The 21,548-nt window shown below is 39.3% G+C and overlaps 1 protein-coding gene across 1 annotated transcript in view; it reads right to left on the bottom strand.

Moving 5' to 3' along the window:
• Positions 1-4,219: 4,219 nt before the first annotated feature.
• The window catches only part of LOC122929662 (neuronal acetylcholine receptor subunit alpha-7), a 401,783-nt gene continuing 384,454 nt past the window's right edge, over positions 4,220-21,548 (bottom strand). Inside the window, exon 10 of the mRNA XM_044283296.1 lies at positions 4,220-4,747. Within this exon, the coding sequence (XP_044139231.1) occupies positions 4,220-4,747 (528 nt within the window). The remainder of the gene's footprint in view (positions 4,748-21,548) is intronic.

The following is a 21,548-nucleotide window of genomic DNA, read 5'->3' as shown; positions in this document are numbered from 1 at the left end:
TTAGAAATGAATGGGTTTGGATTTAGTGCGGGTGCAATGCGTTCAACTCACGCATTGCACCCGCGCGGAAAACTCGCCCGTGTGAAAGGGGCCTATGACACTTTGGATAAATGAGGACAAAAAAAGTATTTATTTTGCACTAAATGTAGCTAGTTATATAAACAATGGGTGCTTTTATTTTTAATGCCATGGGATCCTCCAGGGGCTTGAATACATGTCAATGATTGTAGCCAGGGCAACAAGAATGAAAAATGTTATATTACTGGAAGATAGAAAAAAAGTTTTATATTACAAAATGGTTTCATTTTCTATTTCAGATTTAGTAAGGCCTCTTTCATACATCAGTAAATAATGGACGTGTGCTGTCCGTGATTTCCATGGACAGCACTCTTACCCATTGACTTTACTGTGCATAATCACACATGGTTGGTGGTGACACCACAAAAGTACGCCCTTTATTTTTCCATGTTTATGGCTCAATCATGCACATTAAAGTTTATGGGACAATGAAAAATATGGACACAACACCAATGTCATCTGTGTTTGGTCTGTTGTTTTCACGGACCGTTGCTAGGAGATGCTCTGGAAATTTGTTTTCAGCAGTGATGGTCAGTTCGCAGTGTTCGCCAGCGAACACATGCGGGCTGCCATCTTTAATAAGGTAGACTCACCCATCCGGCGATGCACAGGTAAGCCTATACCTGTGCCTGTGCCAGTCTGAAATCAAATGCAGTCACCGGGAGCAGGCAGTTCCAAGAACAGCGGCCGGGGGCCTTCATCGTGCTGTTCTCTGAACTGCCTGCTCCCGGTGACTGCATTTGATTTCAGACCGACTCCCGGCACAGGCACAGGTAAGGGCTTACCTATGCATCGCCGGACGGGTGAGTCTACTTTACTAAAGATGGCAGCCTGCATGTGTTCGCTGGCGAACACTGTGAACTGACCATCACTGGTTTTTCAGCCTACTGTTTTTTGGTGCACCTTTTGGTGCAAAAAGTGAGGGAGAGTGAGTCTATCTGTGCTAAAAAAAATTGTAAAAAATGTTCCAAAATTACAATTGATCTTGTTAACTCCAAATTGTTCACATACCAATGTCAATATTGTTCACATACCAATGTCAATATTCACTCCATAAAGAAGGTTTTTTTCACGCCAAAATAGAAATCTGCTAACAAAAGTGGGCTTGGTTAATAAAGTGGTGTTAGTATCATTATTTTATGAATATGGTGCAAATATAAACAACATAAGCATATCCCAAACAATCATAAACTCATTAAAAGTTGACCACTGTAAGCAAAACTGAGACTTTTTGTAAAAAAGAAAGTTACAGGTTTCTGCAGAGTTGGTCAAATTTAGTACTTTCTGCTTTTCTCCCATAATTTAACTTAAAAATATTGCAATTGTTTGAAAATGACACCACTTCCATCAAAATGTTGCAAATCTGCACTGTCTCATTTTAGTTATGGCACAAATTGCACCAAAATTGATTGCTCTCCCTCAGGCCTCCAGCACACGAACGTCTGATGCCGTGCTGCGGCACACAAATTGCGAGCCGCAATGCACGAACATCAACGGTGGGGCAGCGGATCGCGGACCCATTGACTTTAATGGGTCTGCGATCCGCCCCTTCCGAAAAAGATAGTACATGTTTTATCTTTTTGCGGATCGGAAGTACGGGACGAAACCCCACAGAAGCACTCCGTAGTACTTCCGTGGGTTTCCGTTCCGTGCTTTCGTTCCGCACCATTCCGCATCTCCGGATTTACAGACCCATTAAAGTGAATGGGTCCGCATCCATAATGCGGAATGGCCATGGAACGGCGCCCGTGTATTGCGAATCCGCAAATGCTATCCTCAATACGGCAATGGGCAGCACATTTTCTTCATGACATTTTTCACCCTGATGCTGGGTTTTGAAAAGAAGTAAGGACAAAAAAGCCACCTAATGAACAAAAACACCAGTAGCAATTTTTTTTTTCCATAGATCTTCAGCCAACATCTGGAGCTACTAGCATTTTTACTGAAACAATGTAAAAGACTCTAACGACTCTAAAAACTGTGAGTGGATGCACTATAAAGCACTTCCATTGATGTGAACCAATGTATGTGCACTGATAAAAAAAAAAGTTTATTTCTACCTGTAACACATTTCCATCTGTAATTTAGTAGTGATGATATTTCGCAAATATTTTGTAGAATATTCAGCAAATATTCGCGAATTCGAATATTTGTTATAATCTACAATTTTTTTTACTTGAAAAATCGACAAGGTAATGATCGCGTAATATGCAAATTTTCGTAATGCGAATTTTTCGTAATGCGAAATTTTATCACAAAATTTTTCAATTCCCAAGCAAAAACATGATTCCTCCCTGTTTCTTGCTTGTGGGCCATTGACTTATAGCAGTATATTGAATATATTTGTTTTTTCGAATATTCGTAATATTCTAAAACAAGAATATATAGCAACATAGCGAATATTCGAAAAAAGCTAATGTAGCGCAATTTAGCTAATATAGTGCTATAATTTTTTTTATAGTTGTAATTTTTTTCCAATCTGAGTTTCAGATGAGAAAAAAATTACAACTATTAGACAAAGAAGATTATGGCACTATATTATCTAAATTGCTATATATTCTTGTTTTAGAATATTCTGAATATTCAAAAAGACTAATATATTTGTTTTTCTAATATTCGTAATATTCTAAAACAAGAATTTGTAGCAATATAGCGAATATTCGAAAAAAATAACTATTATAGAGCAATTTAGCTAACATAGTGCTATACTTTTTTTTTCAATTGTTGATTTTTTTTTCCAATCTGAACTTCAGATGAGAAAAAAATTATAACTATATTGCTATATATTCTTGTTTTAGAATATTCAGAATATTCGAAAAAACAAATATATTCAATATAGTGCTATATATTTGTTTTTTTAATATTCATCATTTTCCCATTTAAAGTCATGATTCCTCCCTGCTTCTTGCTTGTGGGCCAATGAGTCATTGGCCCACACGCAAGAAGCAGGGAGGAATCATGTTTTTACTCGGCAATTGAATAATTTGCGATAAAAATTCACATTTACGGAAATTTGCATTATGAAAATTTGCACAAAAAAGATCTTGAATATTCGAAATTACGAATATATATCACTATAAGTATAGTAAGTACCTATATTCGCGATAAAAATTTGCAATTTGAATATTCGTGATCAACACTATAATTTAGGAACATTAAAGGGCACATTTATTAAGACTGGCGTTTTAGATGGATCCGTCCCAGTTATGAAGAGGCACAGACCTCTTCATAACTTTGGAGCATTCAGTGCCAGTTAAGAGCTTCCAAGCTATTTTTAACCTGGCGTATTCCAGCTTAGTAAATGCCCCCCTAAGTTCACATGCAGCAGATTTTATATAAAGAATATGTAAATTAATTCCAAACATGGGTGGGGTTACTTCTTTTTCTTGTGAATGGATTTTCCGAAACCTATTTCGAATATATGGAATAATCACAAAAGTTTCTGCAAACAATGGCTTTACCCTAAGAGTTTGTGGTGTACTAATGCAGACAATCCCTTTGGATACTGATAATGTACCTGTAGGCATCTGAGTAAATATGTGCCATATATACAGTAAAAAAAAAAATACGCTTGCTTTTACCAAAAATATTGCCTTCCTCTTGTAAGTGACTTTTTCCAAACTCTTTCTAAATTTGCTAATAATTTTCTACATACAAAAATAAAATCATACTCTTTATTCTTGGCCAATTCCACTGTTCATCATAACAATATACAATATGATTTAGAAATAACTGTATATATAACACTGTGCTCGAGTGGTAGGGAATCAGGAAAATGCAACTCTGATACTGTTGAGTATTTAGAGTATTTAGAGTACATACTGTACACTATAATCAAGATTTCCACCTTAACTTTATATATCTATATCTATATATATATACATATACATATATATATATATATATATATATATATATATATATATATATTAGCAACCAGATAGAATAAAGTCACATACCCTGTATAGGCAATTAAATAATATTCAATTAATAAAAATAAAAAATGATATTTCAAAGTCAGAGTCCGTTGGCACCAATGCATGTTCCCAATGTGAGCATAGGATATTTATTTCAGCATTGATTGTATATAAAAGGTTCAATCTGGTGGACAACACGGCTCCATTTAAAAAAAAAAAAACTGTTAGGCAAAATCTTTAGACACTGCTTCTACAAAATTTGGAGCAGACATTAAAATTCCAATAGTACAAATAATGGTAAAGATAGAAAAAGCCATAAGACACAACCGGTCTACCACAGATGCTGCAAATTTCCACTCATTACATATAGATTCATCTTCATCTTGGTCTCTGAACCTGTTAGCAATGTATCGCAGCTCTTCCAAAATCTTGCCGAGGTCATGTTCCCCTTCTGTATGCCGTGGGTGGTGGAGCAGGTTTTCATCATGTGTCGGGGAACAGGCCATCCTCCCACATATTACTCCAGAATCAGTAGTAGGTGTGCAATGGATGCCTTCCAAACCGCGAAAGCCAATATATAGCATATTTCCATTACTTGACTGCTGACCACTTACAGTATTAACTTCAACACTGGCCATGCTACAACGCCGTTGCTTATTATTATTATGCTGACAAACCGGTCTGACCTTATCTTCACCTGGTCTCTTCATTCTGAGGAACCATGCACACCAGTTTAATAAAATAATTCTTGTCTAAGAAACAAAGAAATAAAAACAAGATAAAAACTAATTAATTGCAAGTTTTGACTTGAAGAATTCAGGAACAGACTATGATATTCTTGCCTTAAAGAGGACCTTTCACCGGTCCTGACATTACAATATAAGTACCTGGCAGTGGAGGGCATATTGAGGAGATGTGATATCACTTATTTTTTTCTGATAGGCTGCTCCATTCCCCTGCTGTGCCCCACATTCTGGTTTTTCACCCCGTATGCTAATCCATTCCATCAGTACAGGAAGGAGGAGAAGAAGGCCGTATTTCTCAGGGGGTGTCTCCTTCTCCCTGGCTGTGAGCTGGTCAATCGCAGCAGAGCACGTCACAGCCAGGAAGAAGGTGAGTTTTTTTTTCTCCCTGGCTGTGACGCTCTTCTTTGCCATTGGCCAGCTCACAGTCAGGGAACCAGCATCTGCATAATACATATAAATAAGAGTGCAGGTGCATGCTACCTTGTCTGCAACACAATACATAGAACTACAAGTAGCAGCACACTGCTTAATGCAAAAAAGGAAAAAATAAACTGGTGCTGGTTTAATTTTCCCCTTTTATTTTGGTGTACCATTGGGGAGTGGCGTTCCCTGTGAACCATGCACTCCCACCTATCTACCTGGTGCTTTTAATCAGCAGCATTACATAGCTGGATCCTACTTTGCTAAGATTGTAGGCTGAAAGCGCATGAGAGGCTTATGTTAGACTAGGTCCTGTCTGTTTGAAGCCACCTTGTCGCAGGTAGATGGACCCGCCATATTTTTGACCAATAATATGCATAGAGAGCTTCTACTTTTTCTTACAGTAAGTATAGCAGTTATGCAGTTTACCTTTTTTTTCACGAATTCACTGTTTACCTATGTCTGGGGGCATTAAGCGGTGTGCTGCTACTTGTAGTTCTATGTATGCACCTGCTCTCTTATTTCTAAGCAGAGAATAGGTCATCAGAATAAAAGTCTCATAAAAACCATTTAATGACAATATCAGAATGCTCTTTGTATAAATCGCATGAATTTAGTGATTGATTCCCTTTAGGCAATGTACTCATTCTTCAAAATATTTATGCAAGTTAGAAAATAAACTTTTGAACTACTATTTTATCTTGAAAACACAAGGAGAAATAGACCTTGAGACTGTGGAAAAGTTTAATGACGTCAAGGTTTGCAGTTAGCAAGCTTCATCCATAGCCACATTACTGATGGCACTGTTAAGATGGAGCATCTCATTATTCAGTTTTAACATCTCTTGATTTCTGAACTCATAAGCTAAGCTTCTGTTGCAGTGAATGTTAAGATTTTAGCAAAAAGCAAATGATGGAGGCAATCTGTAAAGTCTTTCAAGCTGGAATCCAGCTTTTGTGAAAAATGAATTCAGAGATGTAGAGACAAAAAAAAACTGCTGTTCTATTAGCATGAAGCATAACAACTGCAATGCTTTGTAGCGGTTTGGGAAGGATCAATGGGTAGATCAGAGTGACTGACAATCATAAGATTTGTGGTGATATATGTAATTTTATGCCACATTAACATTTCTAGTTGAATAAGATTTTCAGTTTTGGCTGTAGCATTTTTCAGAGTTTGGGCTTTGTATTACTCAATTTAGAATGTTAATTTTAAGGAAGCAAATCACATTACTAGGACATCATTGTATTATACCATATACAAATCAAAAGATAATCTTGCTAGCATATAGATATGGGTTTTTTACCTCCCTGTTCATGACTTTTATATCTCTTCCAGTTCTCATTATGACCACACACATACTGTGTAGTTTAAATCTAAGTGCTCATTCACATAGCGGAATTTTGGCGTGGACAGGACACCACGGCAAAATTCTGGCAGTGTCCAAGTGGCATCTGCCTCTCATTGTTTTCAGTGGTAGGCAGTGATGCAGTTCACGGGCCTGCAGTTTAAATCTGCGACTATGCCACAAAAGGACATGTTACTTCTTGGTGCTGTTTGCAAACGGCCACCTCTTGAAGCCATGGTGGCTGTCCACTGAGCAGAGCTAAGCCGCGAGCAGGTATGTGGTATCTAAAGAGAACAGCCAAGGCACAAACAGCATCAACATCTGCTGAATGAACAAGGAACAACTGTGAATCTGAATTTCACTTGACTTGTATGTGGGAGACATTCTACAAATAAACTGCATACAAAAACCTTGTACTTTAAGATGTATGATACAATGTTTCCCAGCATCACCCCCTGGTTAAAACTGTACAGCAATGTCCTTACTGTAAAATACCAAAATACAGGGTGGGGAGGGGAGGGAGGGAAATAGGGTTGGGGAGAAATTGTATCCTTTTTTTTTCTACTTTTAATGTTTTGATATATTAATTAATAAAGATAATTAAATTAAAAAAAAAATACCAAAATACATAGTGAATACATACATCTATAATCGTTCTCTAGCCACATACTCCATGAAAAGCAGAAGAACTCGGATTGGGTCTCTGAACAATGACTAAGAGCATTCAGGCAATAATTTAAAAACATACAATACAAACGTAACACACTGTTCATCAAAATAACATAATATAATAGCAGAATAACTGTTATAATCTTATGCTAAACATTTTCTCCAATTGGACAACTCTATAATTTAATTTGTCGCATTGAATAGTATCTGATCATTGAACAAAGTGGAATAATAATAAAACAGGAACATGCACTTTTTAACACACTTCTTTGCCATAATTTATATACTGCAGTATTTTTTCCATGCATAAACTGTTCTTTTTAGATTGGGCACAGTTTTACTATCATGTACTAAAAAGCGCATCGAGAAATCCAAACACTCAATCGTGCTATAGTGTCGGTTTATTGGCAGATAAGTAGACATCCTTAGGGTTTTTCTGGTAAATTTTCAACTATATGGTTCAAAATAGAAAGAATTGAAGGGGTTGACCACTTTATGACTACTGTTGACCAATGTGTATGCAAGATGATCATATGGCACGTATATGGTGCATAATAATATGGTCTTTGTGGATATTATGTGCCGTTTTATATATTTCGTAAACCATGTCCCTCATGTTGGGCAAATTTGTGCTGTCCTCATAGAGGTCATGTCCATAAGATGGGCACTGAGGTTCATGAGGCAATACACATTACTCAGTCTCCTCCATTCACACACTGCACCTCATAAACTCCCAACAGCACAACTACAGATGGCAAGTGTGGTGTATTTGAATAGAGGGGGCCAAGTGTTGTGTCTTTTTGCCTGGTCATATGACCCGCAGTCATTTTATGGACAGGAGCTCTGTATGGACAGCACAAGACTTGACCAACAAGGGGACATGCCTTATGAAATATAGAAAATGACACAGAATACCAATGAAAACTATATTAGTAATGGCCAAATAGTCATCTTACATACACACTGCTCAACCATAGCCAGAAAGTGGCCAATCTCTTTCAGCTTAAAGGGCTTTTCCGAGAATGCTATGGTCTTTAACCATGTACTGTACATTGTCTACATACTTTTTTTTTTTTCAATTTGGACTCTCCTGACCTGTTTTCACCATGTAAACCAATCATTCTGGTTTATATTCTGTATGTATAACTTTCTTATGCTGTATCCAACCAAACCCATGATGCACTGTGCCACGGCTCCAGCACAAGCCTAACCACACCCAGCTAGTTTATAACTTCTCCAACCAAGCTAGTTACATAGACACTCCCCTATCACTGTCCCTGTTTGGTGTGGCCCGCCTTCTCCCTTTTGCCACCCCACTGCCTCTTCCAGCCTGTTGCTGTGCAGCAGATCCCTCCCCCTCTGTACTGCTGTCCTCGCTCGGCTTTCCACCTTCCCAGGTTGGGTCAGTGACTTCATCGTCCACCACCTTCTCTTCCACTTCCTCAAGCTGCTCATCCCCCTGACTAACCATTACCTCATTGATTGACAACTGTGTCTCATCCTCTTCATCAACCTCTTTTGAGACAGTAATTTCTCAACATCTTGAGACTGTTATTGACAACTGTGTCTCATCATCATCCCCCTCATTAAACAGTAATTGCCGTTCCCCACCGTCATCTTCTTGTGATTGTGGATGCTCAAGAGTTTGAGAATCAGGGCACAAGATCTGCCCCTCTTCAAGCGTGCTTGGCGAGCGGGCCAAATCAAGGAATGGCGCTGAAAAGAGCTCCTCAGAATATCTGAGTGTGGGATTACTTGTTTGCCCACACTCTCCATGGTGGGAGGAAGGAGGATCAGGGTGAGGATTGGGTTGAGCAGACTCTTGGCTACTGACTATACTTTGTGAAAGACATGGTGGTGCTTAACCGACTGGAAGCATTATCTGCTGCAATCCAACCGGTCCCACTGCTCTGACTTCAAGAGTGGTGTCCTGCGCCGCCCTAAAAACTGGGACATGAAGCTAGGTATCGTGGATGATTGTTTTTCTTGTGCAGCAGGTACAGTTTCTTGTACCTGCTTGCATCATCAGCATCACAGCCACTGCCCCGTCCCTTTCAGCTCGCCTTGTTCATATTAAATGTTATACAATTGCAAGAAAAAGTATGTGAACCCTTTGGAATAATATGGATTTCTGCACAAATTGGTCATAAAATGTGATCTGATCTTCAGCTAAGTCACAACAATAGACAATCACAGTCTGCCTAAACTAATAACACACAAAGTATTAAATGTTACCATGTTTTTATTGAACAATAGGAATGAGGTGTCAGCCAACTGAAGTCCAATCAATAAGATGAGACTGGAGATGTTGGTTACAGCTGCCCAGCGCTATAAAAAAACACACACCAGTTCTGGGTTCTGCTTTTCACAAGAAGCACTGCCTGATGTGAATGATGCCTCGCACAAAAGAGCTCTCAGAATACCTACGATTAAGAATTGTTGAATTGCATAAAGCTGGAAAGGGTTATAAAAGTATCTCCAAAGCCTTGCTGTTCATCAGTCCACGGTAAGACAAATTGTCTATAAATGGAGAAAGTTCAGCACGGCTTCTACTCTCCCTAGGAGTGGCCGTCCTGTAAAGATGGTTGCAAGAGCACAGTGCAGACTGCTCAATGAGGTGAAGAAGAATCCTAGAGTGTCAGCTAAAGACTTACAAAAGTCTCTGGCATATGCTAACATCCCTGTTAGCGAATCTACGATCCGTAAAACACTAAACAAGAATGGATTTCATGGGATTTTACCACAGAGGAAGCCACTGCTGTCCAAAAAAACATTGCTGCACGTCTACAGTTTGCACAAGAGCAGCTGGATGTTCCACAGCAGTACTGGCAAAATATTCTGTGGACAGATGAAACCAAAGTTGAGTTGTTTGGAAGAAACACACAACACTATGTGTGGAGAAAAAGAGGCACAGCACACCAACATCAAAACCTCATCCCAACTGTGAAGTATGGTGGTGGGGCTGCTTTGCTTCGTCAGGGCCTAGTTTATCAAGACATTTTGCAGGAGAACTTAAGGCCATCTGTCCACCAGCTGAAGCTCAACAGAAGATGGGTGTTGCAACAGGACAACGACCCAAAGCATAGAAGTAAATCAACAACAGAATGGCTTAAACAGAAGAAAATACACCTTTTTGAGTGGCCCAGTCAGAGTCCTGACCTCAACCAGATTGAGATGCTGTGACATGACCTCAAGAAAGTGATTCACACCAGACATCCCAAGAATATTGCTGAACTGAAACTGTTCTGTAAAGAGGAATGGTTAAGAATTACTCCTGACCAATGTGCGCATCTGATCTGCAACTACAGGAAACATTTGGTTGAAGTTATTGCTGCCAAAGGAGGTTCAACAAGTTATTAAATCCAAGGGTTCACATAATTTTTCAACCTGCACTGTGAATGTTTACATGGTGTGTTCAATAAAAACATGGTAACATTAAATTCTTTGTGTGTTATTAGTTTAAGCAGACTGTGATTGTCTATTGTTGTGACTTAGATGAAGATCAGATCACATTTTATGACCAATTTGTGCAGAAATCCATATCATTCCAAAGGGTTCACATACTTTTTCTTGCAACTGTATATGAGTGGAAGTCTGTCATACGTACAGTAGCATAGGATTTGGAAGTGTAAGCGCAAAGATATTTAAAAAGATATTTAGGATGTGGAAACGTCACACAGGAGATATCCCGCAGATAATGTCAATGCTGTCACCAGCGGCTAATAAAAAATTACAGGGAATGTCACAGGTATATGGGATGAGGAAACGTTATACAGGAGAGGTACCAAAAATAGATATTGCTGCCACACACAATAGTCCTTAGACTTTTGGGCCTGTAAAGATTTAGCTATTTAGCGCTGGCTGCACTGAAAATATAGATTGATGCTGCCACACACAATAGTCCTTATAAGGACTTTTGCGTCTCTGAAAAGTTTTGGTCGTAAAAATATTCTTTAATCACTCCCTACACTGTCTGTCCCTTCCTCAGCACAGCTCTCCCTGACTAAGACTATATAGCACCCGATGACACGTTCCGGCCAGCCAATCACTGTAATGCCAGCAGCCAACATGGCTACAGCATTATAGTGAAGGCAGTACCCACCTGCACATTTATTGGCTGCATAGCAGCCAAGAAACGTGCGGGGCAGAGACTCGAGCATTGCGCTCGAGCACATGCAGTATTTGACCGAATACCGCCACGTGCCAAGCATCGAGATGCTCGAGCCGAACTGGTGTTCGGCCGAGCATGCTCAATCACCACTAGTGTTTACCATTGCCTCCACTGAAAAAATACTTTCCCTTGCCCCTTCCCATTAGGAAAAACCTTGTGTTAAATAATTGCAAATTATCAATTTTATTACTTTTAATTAAAATACCATCCTCTAATCCAGTGTTTCCCAACCAGTGTGCCTCCAGGTGTTGCAAAACTACAACTCCCAGCATACCCGGACAGCCTTTGGCTGTGCGGGCATGCTGGGAGTTGTAGTTTTGCAACACCTGGAGGCACACTGGTTGGGAAACACTGCTCTAATCCACATTAAACCAGAGGAGATGGTGGAGACTGAATAGAGATTATGACCTTTTATGTGTGCAGTTCTCTCCAGTAAAATCTATAGTAATAATCAAAATGGCTGGGGGTATGCTAGAAATATATATGGAAGGAATAATTCATAATATATGTATGTATTTCACTTTGACAGACATAGCTTTATTGACATGAAACAATCTTTGCAACGTGCTGCCCCCCAGGGCTGATCGTGTCCCAGGTTTATCAGAATGCCAAGTGGTGTGGTGCAGCCCTAATAGTCTCTGTGTGTGTCACGGTGCTCCTACATGGATACCGTCGCTCCCCAGGGAGATTAAAGGGGAGAATAATGATGAAGGTGGAGAAATAGTCGAGTCCAGACTTTTATAAAGTTCAACAGCTTTACATGAATAAACTTTCATCCAGACAATATTCAGGCTTTTTCTTGGTTCCAGCAGGTTTGAGCCTAAACTGCCAGGCAAACTTGAGTATTCTGTTTTATCTCTCTTTCTGTTGTGCTAAACTCGGCTTTAGTCTGGCAGCTGTACTTTAGGACTGTTCTGGTACCTCTGGAGTGTGCTACCTTTGGATGTTGACCACCCTCACAAAATTATGTTTGTAAATCGATAAGGAGTCATGGTGCTCTATGAGCTGCTTCGCTGTGGAGAGACTCCTGCTGCAGGAGGAGGACCTCCCCTAGCTGCTATATCTTCACACATCTGCCTTCAACTCTTTAATCACTAAGACTGACTAAACTTCCCTTGGTAGGAAGCAGGACTAGCCCATCTCTGCCCAAAAGGGGGAGAATGGAATAGTAAGTTCCATTCTATCTAAAGAACCAAGCATATTACATGTACAAAACAGTTTCATAGCAACATTGTCAATACACAGTGACAAAGGACCTGGAATCCATACATAGGTGACATTGTTGTTAGCAATTAAAGACAGTAGCAGGGCAAAGGAATGGTAATACCACTCTGGGTGTAGGAAGGTACAAGGTACCTGGCCTCGGTGAAGTAGGAGCCAGTAGTTCAGGTGTGTCAGTGGCAGTAGGTGGTTGATATTTCATTTAATTCGTATAGCTGTGAATAGCTGATCCGGGACGGCTCTTACTGGCAGTAGTCATAGTGCTGGGTGGGTAACTACTTCCTATGTTCCAGGCCGGGTCTTGACTGGCCTAGAAAAAACAACCAGCACTGTCAGATGTGAGTGATTACCTCTCTCTGACAGCGGAGCTCTGTGGAGTGCTGTGTTGGATCAAAGTCTGAGAAGGAGACAACTGTTGCTTTGCTTTCACCGCTAAAGGGCTGCTGCTGTGTTCTTATCTGATGGCTACCATTGGGGCAGACCCCTACAGTAGTATGTTACATATATTGAGCAGAAAAGGGATCAATATGGTAAAGGCCTATATACAGATCACATTACAGACTTGTATATAAAAATATTGCTGATCGGATTGACAGATTTCTGGGTGGGGCTGGGGAAGACCCGGCAGTCATGGTACACATTGGCACAATGACAAAGTCAGTGGGAGAAGGAAGGTCCTTAAAAACAATTTTAGGGAACTAGGTAAGAAGCTCAAGTCCAGGACCTCCAAGGTAGTGTTTTCAGAAATACTACCAGTGCCACAAGCATCACCAGAGAAACAACGGGAGCTTAGGGAGTTAAATAAGTGGCTCAGAAGCTGGTGCAGGAAGGAAGGGTTTGGGTTCATGAAGAACTGGGCCGACTTCTTGGTCGGTTACAGACTCTACAGTAGGGATAGGCTGCACCTTAATGGGGAGGGTGCAACTGCCCTGCGGGAAAAAATTGTTAGACAGCTGGAGGAGCTTTTAAACTAGGATCTGGGGGGGCATACTAATAAGGGGCATAACTATAAATTTATGAAAAATAGAACTGCTGGTAACAAGAACCTGTTACATACAAAGATAAACCAAAGTAACAAAAAAATTCTGTATATTCACTTTACAGGTAATAGTAATTTAAAATGTATTTTCACAAATGCCAAAAGTCTAGCTAGAAAAATGGGGGAGCTGGAGGCTATGGTACTAGAAGAACACATACATGTAGTTGGTGTGGCTGAGACATGGTTTAGGAAAGACCGGGTCAATAGAAAAGGTGGTGGTGTGTGCCTGTATGTGAGGAGTGTTCTGAAGACAAGTGTGAAAGAGGCAATTGTGTGTACGAAGTGTGAGGATGTGGAAACCTTATGGGTGGAAGTTCAAAGGGATATAAACACTGAAAAATGAATACTTGGTGTAATATATAGACCCCCTAACATCACAGAAGAGATAGAAACCCATCTGTATAACCAAACAGAGCGGGCGGCACAGGCTGGTACAGTGGTCAAAATGGGAGATTTTAACTTCGAAGATATTGACTGGGGTCATCGTTCTGCAAAGGGGAGAAAATTCCTCAACTTGATGCAGGACCACTTTATGGGCCAGTTTATAGACGCTCCCACTAGGGGCGATGCTCTGTTGGATCTGGTAATTTCTAATGATGCAGAGCTTGTTGGTAATGTTACTGTTTGAAAAAACAGTAGGTAATAGTGACCGCAATATAATTATATTCCCCCTAAACGATAAAAAACAAACTCTGTCAGGCAGAGCAAAGACACTGAAATTTTAAAAAGGCTAATTTCCCTGGGTTGAGGGCAGCATTTCAGGGCATAGACTGGGAGCAGCTACTGTCACATAATAATACTGAGGATAAATGGGGGAGCTTCAAATCCACTTTAGGTAACAAGTATAAACAGCTAAAATTAAACCCCCCATAGCTTACAGCTACTGTAAAAAGGGCAATAAAAGACAAAAAGACGGCATTTAAAAAATACAATTCTGAGTGGTCAGCTGTAGTGTTTGAAGATTACAAAGGGCTTAATAAAATCTGCAAAAAGGAGATAAAATTAGCAAAGATACAAACAGCAGATAACAAAAGAAAGCAAAACAAATCCCGAAAGGTTTTTTAAATATATAAATGCTAATAAACCTAGGTCTGAGCAGGTAGGTCCCCTAAATAATAGTAAAGGGGGGGGGGGGTAGTCACTGAAGATAAGGAAAAGGCAGAGTTCCTAAATTGTTTTTTTTTAGCTCTGTATAAACAAAAGAAGAGAAAGGAGCTAATATCTGTGCTGGTGGGGCTGTTAGTACTTCCAGTGATATACTCAATTGGCTAACTGCATATATGGTCCAGGAGAAGTTAAATAGGGTAAATGTGAACAAAGCTCCGGGTCCAGATGGATTACACCCAAGAGTGCTTAAAGAGCTCAGTTCAGTCATTGCTGTGCCCCTTTTTATAATTTTTAAAGATTCTCTAGGTACTGGTACAGTGCCAAGTGATTGGCGCAAGGTAAACATGGTGCCCATATTCAAAAAAGGATCAAGGTCCTCCACAGGTAATTATAGACCAGTTAGTTTAACTTCTGTTTTGTAAAAAATGTTTGAAGGACTCTTAAGGGACTATATACAGGAGTATGTGACTGTAAATAATATTATAAGTGATAACCAGTATGGGTTTACCAAGGACAGAAGTTGTCAGACTAACTTGATTTGTTTTTATGAGGAAGTGAGTAGTAGCCTGGACAGAGGGATGGCTGCGGATGTAGTGTTTCTGGATTTTGCAAAGGCTTTTGATACTGTCCCTCATAGACGCTTAATATAATAATAATTGGATTAAAAACTGGCTAAAGGACCGTGTCCAGAGAGTTGTGTTCAATGATTCCTATTCAGAATGGTCAGAATGGGTTAGGTTATAAGTAGTGTACCCTAAGGTTCAATGCTGGGCCCTTTATTATTTAACTAGCTGAAGGACCCAGCTTCGCTCGGGTATATTTAATCAATTTAATTTAATGTTTGTGTGGGTCATTAAAAGATATCAACACTATCCACTATAACAGTGACATCTACAGCACCCCTCCCCAAAACAGTGACCTCCACAGCCCCCCACCTCTTAACACTGACCTCCCCACAGTACCCCATCCCTTAAAATTGGACCTCCACAGCAGCCCACCCCCTTAACTTTGACCTTTATGGCAGCCTTCACCTTTAACAGTGACTTTCACAGCATACCACCCCCTTGACAGTGACCTCAACAGACGGAAATAGATTTTTACCTTCATTATTTCAATCCCCTTTGGCTCAGGAGTGGGAGGGGCGTGGCCTAACCAGATCTGGGCATGGCTTATTGGGACCTAGAAGTTCATCTTTAACTTAATTTTTTCAATCTCAGTCGGCTTAGGAGTGGGAGGTCGCGTAGTCTAACCAGATCAGGGGCGTTGCTTAGTGGGACCTGGGGGTGAGGTTTTAAGTCTTTTGAGGGTTAATACATTGTGGCAGGGGGAGTGTCTTGGCTCCTTCCTGCAAGAATGCTTACTGGCTAATTTGCATACCAAATAAACTGGATTTTCAGAGGATAAAATCATCTATTTCTGGAACAAAGGAACATCTTGAAATAAGGTACTAAGTGCTATTAGGCCATAGCTTTACTTCAATAGCAAATATCTTGGTGACAGATTTCCTTTAAAGCTATCCTACAGTAGTGAAGATAAATGGCTGGGTTGTTATGGAAACCTGGAGTAAAACTGTGTATGTGGAGGCTGGAGGACCTGTGAGCTTACATTGGCTGATAAGGGTCATGTAACCAAGCTTCTATTGGCTAATGCATTTTTTGGGAATATCTCAAGAACGGTGCGTCCTAGAGAGCTGAGAAAAGTTATAGCTCTTGGAACGAGACCATGAAAAAAAGGAAGAAAAATGCTTGGTCATAAAGGCCCAAACAGGCTTGGTCACTAAGGGGTTAATAGTACCATTTCTATTTTTTTAGATGACACTAAGCTATGTAGTACTGTACAGTCTATGGAAGATGTCCATAAACTACAAGCTGACTTGAACACTCTGAGTGATTGGGCATCAACTTGGCAAATGAGGTTCAATGTGGACAAATGTAAAGTTATGCATCTTGGTAGTAATAATCTCTGTGTATCATATGTCCTAGGGGATGTAACACTGGGAGAGTCACTTATAGAGAAGGATTTGGGTGTCCTTGTAGATGGTAGATTAAATTACAGCATACAATGTCAATCAGCTGCTTCTAAGGCCACCAGGATATTGTCATGCATTAAATGAGGCATGGACTTGCGGGGCAGGCATGTAATATTACCATTTTACAAAGCGTTGGTGCGGCCTCATCTATAATATGCAGTTCAGTTCTGGGCATGAGTCCATAGAAAGGATGCACTGCAGCTGGAAAAAGTACAGAGGAGAGCGACTAAACTGATAAGGGGCATGGGGCGTCTTAGTTATGAAGAAAGATTCAAATAATTGAATGTATTTAGTTTTGAGAAGAGACGTCTAAGGGGGAACATGATTAACCTATACAAATATATAAATGGGCCATGCAAAAAAATACTGTGAAAAGCTGTTCCATGTAAAATGCGCTCAAAAGACAATTGGAGAGAAAAAAGTTCAGTCTCCGGAAGCGTCAAAGCTTATTTTCTGTAAGAACTGTAAAGCTGTGGAATAGACTATATCAGGACGTGGTCACAGCAGGAACACTAGACAGTTTCAAAAAGGGTTTAGATGAATTCTCAAAAGTAAAAAACATTAATGCTTATGAAAATATGTAGAAATCTGAGTCTCAATTCCTTTTGGGATTCGTATCCCCACCTATCTCTTGGTTGAACTTGATGGACGTACAGTACAGACCAAAAGTTTGGACACGCCTTCTCATTCAAAGAGTTTTCTTTATTTTCATGACTATGAAAATTGTAGATTCACACTGAAGGCATCAAAACTATGAATTATATACATAAAAAAAGTGTGAAACAACTGAAAATATGTCATATTCTAGGTTCTTCAAAGTAGCCACCTTTTGCTTTGATTACTGCTTTTCACACTCTTGGCATTCTCTTGATGAGCTTCAAGAGGTAGTCACCTGAAATGGTTTTCACTTCACAGGTGTGCCCTGTCAGATTTAATAAGTCGGATTTCTTGCCTTATAAATGGGGTTGGGACCATCAGTTGCATTGTGGAGAAGTAAGGTGGATACACAGCTGATAGTCCTACTGAATAAACTGTTAGAATTTGTATTATGGCAAGAAAAAAGCAGCTAAGTAAAGAAAAACGAGTAGTCATCATTACTTTAAGAAATGAAGGTCAGCCAGTCCGAAAAATTGGGAAAACTTTGAAAGTGTCCCCAAGTGCAGTCACAAAAACCATCAAGCGCTACAAAGAAACTGGCTCACATGCGGACCGCCCCAGGAAAGGAAGACCAAGAGTCACCTCTGCTGCAGAGGATAAGTTCATCCGAGTCACCAGCCTCAGAAATCGCAGGTTAACAGCAGCTCAGATTAGAGACCAGGTCAATGGCACGCAGAGTTCTAGCAGCAGACACATCTCTAGAACAACTGTTAAGAGGAGACTGTGTGAATAAGGCCTTCATGGTAGAATATCTGCTAGGAAACCACTGCTAAGGACAGGCAACAAGCAGAAGAGACTTGTTTGGGCTAAAGAACACACGGAATGGACATTAGACCAGTGGAAATTTGTGCTTTGGTCTGATGAGTCCAAATTTGAGATCTTTGGTTCCAACCACCGTGTCTTTGTGCGACTCTACATGTCTGGTTCCCACCGTAAAGCATGGAGGAGGTGTGATGGTGTGGGGGTGCTATGCTGGTGACACTGTTGGGGATTTATTCAAAATTGAAGGCATACTGAACCAGCATGGCTACCACAGCATCTTGCATCGGCATGCTATTCCATCCGGTTTGCGTTTAGTTGGACCATCATTTATTTTTCAACGGAACAATGACCCCAAACACACCTCCAGGCTGTGTAAGGGCCATTTGACCATGAAGGAGAGTGATGGAGTGCTGCGCCAGATGACCTGGCCTCCACAGTCACCGGATCTGAACCCAATCGAGATGGTTTGGGGTGAGCTGGACCGCAGAGTGAAGGCAAAAGGACCAACAAGTGCTAAGCATCTCTGGGAACTCCTTCAAGACTGTTGGAAGACCATTTCAGGTGACTACCTCTTGAAGCTCATCAAGAGAATGCCAAGAGTGTGCAAAGCAGTAATTAAAGCAAAAGGTGGCTACTTTGAAGAACCTAGAATATGACATATTTTCAGTTGTTTCACACTTTTTTGTTATGTATATAGTTCCACATGTGTTAATTCATAGTTTTGATGCCTTCAGTGTGAATCTACAATTTTCATAGTCATAAAAATAAAGAAAACTCTTTGAATGAGAAGGCGTGTCCAAACTTTTGGTCTGTACTGTATATTATATAACATGGTGAAAGCCTAACTTTAATTTGAATCAGGAAAATCTGTTCGCTGTGAGAAATCAAGTGTTATTCTTAAGTTTTCTTTTGTTTAATTATTAATTATATCTATATCCTTTAGGTTATTTTGTCTTTTTGATTGCATATAATTGATTATTATTCTTATATTGTCACCAATTTTATATAGTCTTATATTTTATTTATTTTTATTGCACTGAAATATTATTAGATATATATGTTGTACACAGCTGTCTTCCTTTTAGCGTCAACTTAGCACAGATACTGAGCTCTCATTAGCTTTTGTTTTATTTGTGTAAATAAGTCGGAATCTCCTATATTTTAGATTCTAGCTTGTTTTTCCATAGATAAATTAAACTATTTTTCAGAGCAGTATAAATATTCTGACAGGTATTACATCTTCAGCAGAACAATGGAGATTCAGAAGATATTTTCCACCCAGTTTCCACCCACAAATCAATATACAGACAAATTTTTGTCCAATACTAGTATTTAATCCTCTTCTCTTGCCTTCAAATACCAAATTTATAAAGTAAAACTGTTATAAGCATGGCATATGAAAGATAACGGGGTATGGAACAAAACTAATTTTTTTCCTTTTTATTACCTACATAATAGCGTAGAGGACATACTACAAGCTTCCTTTAGTTTTTTTTGTTTTCCTTCCAGTTGTTTTTATTTTTTATTTTTTTATTTTTTTTACTCCCAGCCTTCCCAAAGCAATACTGTAATTTTTTTATATTTTCCCATTCACATAGCCGTCTGACAACTTGTTTTACTTTCTAATGGCAACATTTCCGAATACATTTAATGTAGTGGGAAGAAGCAAAAAAAATCAAAATGGGGTGAAATTATAAACAAAAATTTTATGAGTTTATGAGTTTTGTTTTTACGGCGTTCACTGTGTGGTAAAACTGACCGGTTACTGTTATTCTCTGGGTCAATATGATTACAACAATGTGTTAATACTGGACATTTTTTTTTATTTCTTACACCATATTCTAACCCCATAACTTTTTTTTTTTTATGTCTGCAGAGCTGTTTGAGGACAAATTTTTTGAAGGGAGATCTGTACTATGCAAATTTTATACCCTTTTTAGGTGTGTATACATTTTTAATTACTTTTTATTCAATTTATTTGTGGCAGGTGAAGCGGCCAAAAACTGGTGAATCAGCTATTTCAATTTTTTTTTCCATTTCGTCGTTTGCCATATGGAATAAATATTTTTATACAGTATGGGTGTTTTTGCACACAGCACAGCCCATGATGTTTAATTGTTTATGTACTTATATTTTATCTTTGGGAAAAGCCGGCGATTGTAATTTTTTTTATTTTTTATTCTTTAATATTTTTGAAAACTTTTTTTTGCTTACTTTTTAATAGTTCCCATAGGGAACTATAACAAGCAATTGTTATATTGCTTGTCTCGTAGACTCCAATGCATTAGCATTAGAGTCTATGGTGATTACACTCTGTTTTTATGGAGCCCTGCCAAAGGCACGGGCTTTATAGGAACTAATGTGCGGCAGGCTCATATCACTGAGGAATGCAAAGGCTGCTGCACACACCATCCGGCTCCACTGATCCCTCATAGGGGAAGCCGGTACATGGCTGGGAGGGTGCACTCCTGGTCTTTAACCTCCCAGACCCTATGGTCACATTTGACTATGGCATCTGAGGAGCATGTATGCAATCAACGTTATTGTCGATTGCATACATTAGTCCTGGGTGCCTGCTATTTTAACAACAGACACATGGTGGCTAACTCCCCACCGCTGATGTAATTTAATTAATTTAATTACAAATTCATAGGGTTCATGTACGAAACAAAACTAACTGGCTAATATGCAACTGAAACACTAGGGGTCAGGGCCCTGCTCGCAAGAGCTTACAATCAATGAAATTTCTGAAATCTTGTAGATATCAGCTTCTAGTTTTGTAATTAAAATTATTTATTAATAGATCCAATATATGTAAATGAATATAAGGCAATTAGCACGTGTTCTCACGAAACAACTGCATAACAGATCCAAATACATGGTGCTTATTTCCATACTGTAAAACAGAAGCATCTGCTCACAATTCTGGTGTTTGTAGTATATTTTGTTGCAAAGCTGACAATATGTATATGTAAATGTTTTCATACATGAACAGAATGCGGGATACTCCAAATTATACTGTACTAGTTAAAATTATCCTGTGCATGCTGATTTTCCATCTTGTTTGTAAGCAAATGATTTTTAATTGCACTTGCAACCACATGAGCTTTAAGAATACTGTAACCCCATGCTGCATCTTACAATTACTTTGAAACGAGGAAATTTGAAGGCACATCAGGAAGAAAAGTGTTTCCAGTGGATTTACAAATATGCTTGATTTAGATAGTGAAAGTCTTTTCCTAATACTACTATTTCAAAATACCTTCTAGCAGGGAAACAAGGTCTCTACTGTCGATCCTACCCCTTTCTTCTTTACCAAACTGTAGCATCACAAAAAAAGCATACATTATAATGAGAGATGAGCAAATTTCATATTTTGAAATT

Source organism: Bufo gargarizans, chromosome 2 (genome assembly GCF_014858855.1).
Source record: "Bufo gargarizans isolate SCDJY-AF-19 chromosome 2, ASM1485885v1, whole genome shotgun sequence".
Lineage (NCBI taxonomy): Eukaryota > Metazoa > Chordata > Amphibia > Anura > Bufonidae > Bufo > Bufo gargarizans.
The sequence above is the reverse complement of the archived record's forward strand: the minus strand, read 5'-3'. Positions and strand labels throughout refer to the sequence as shown.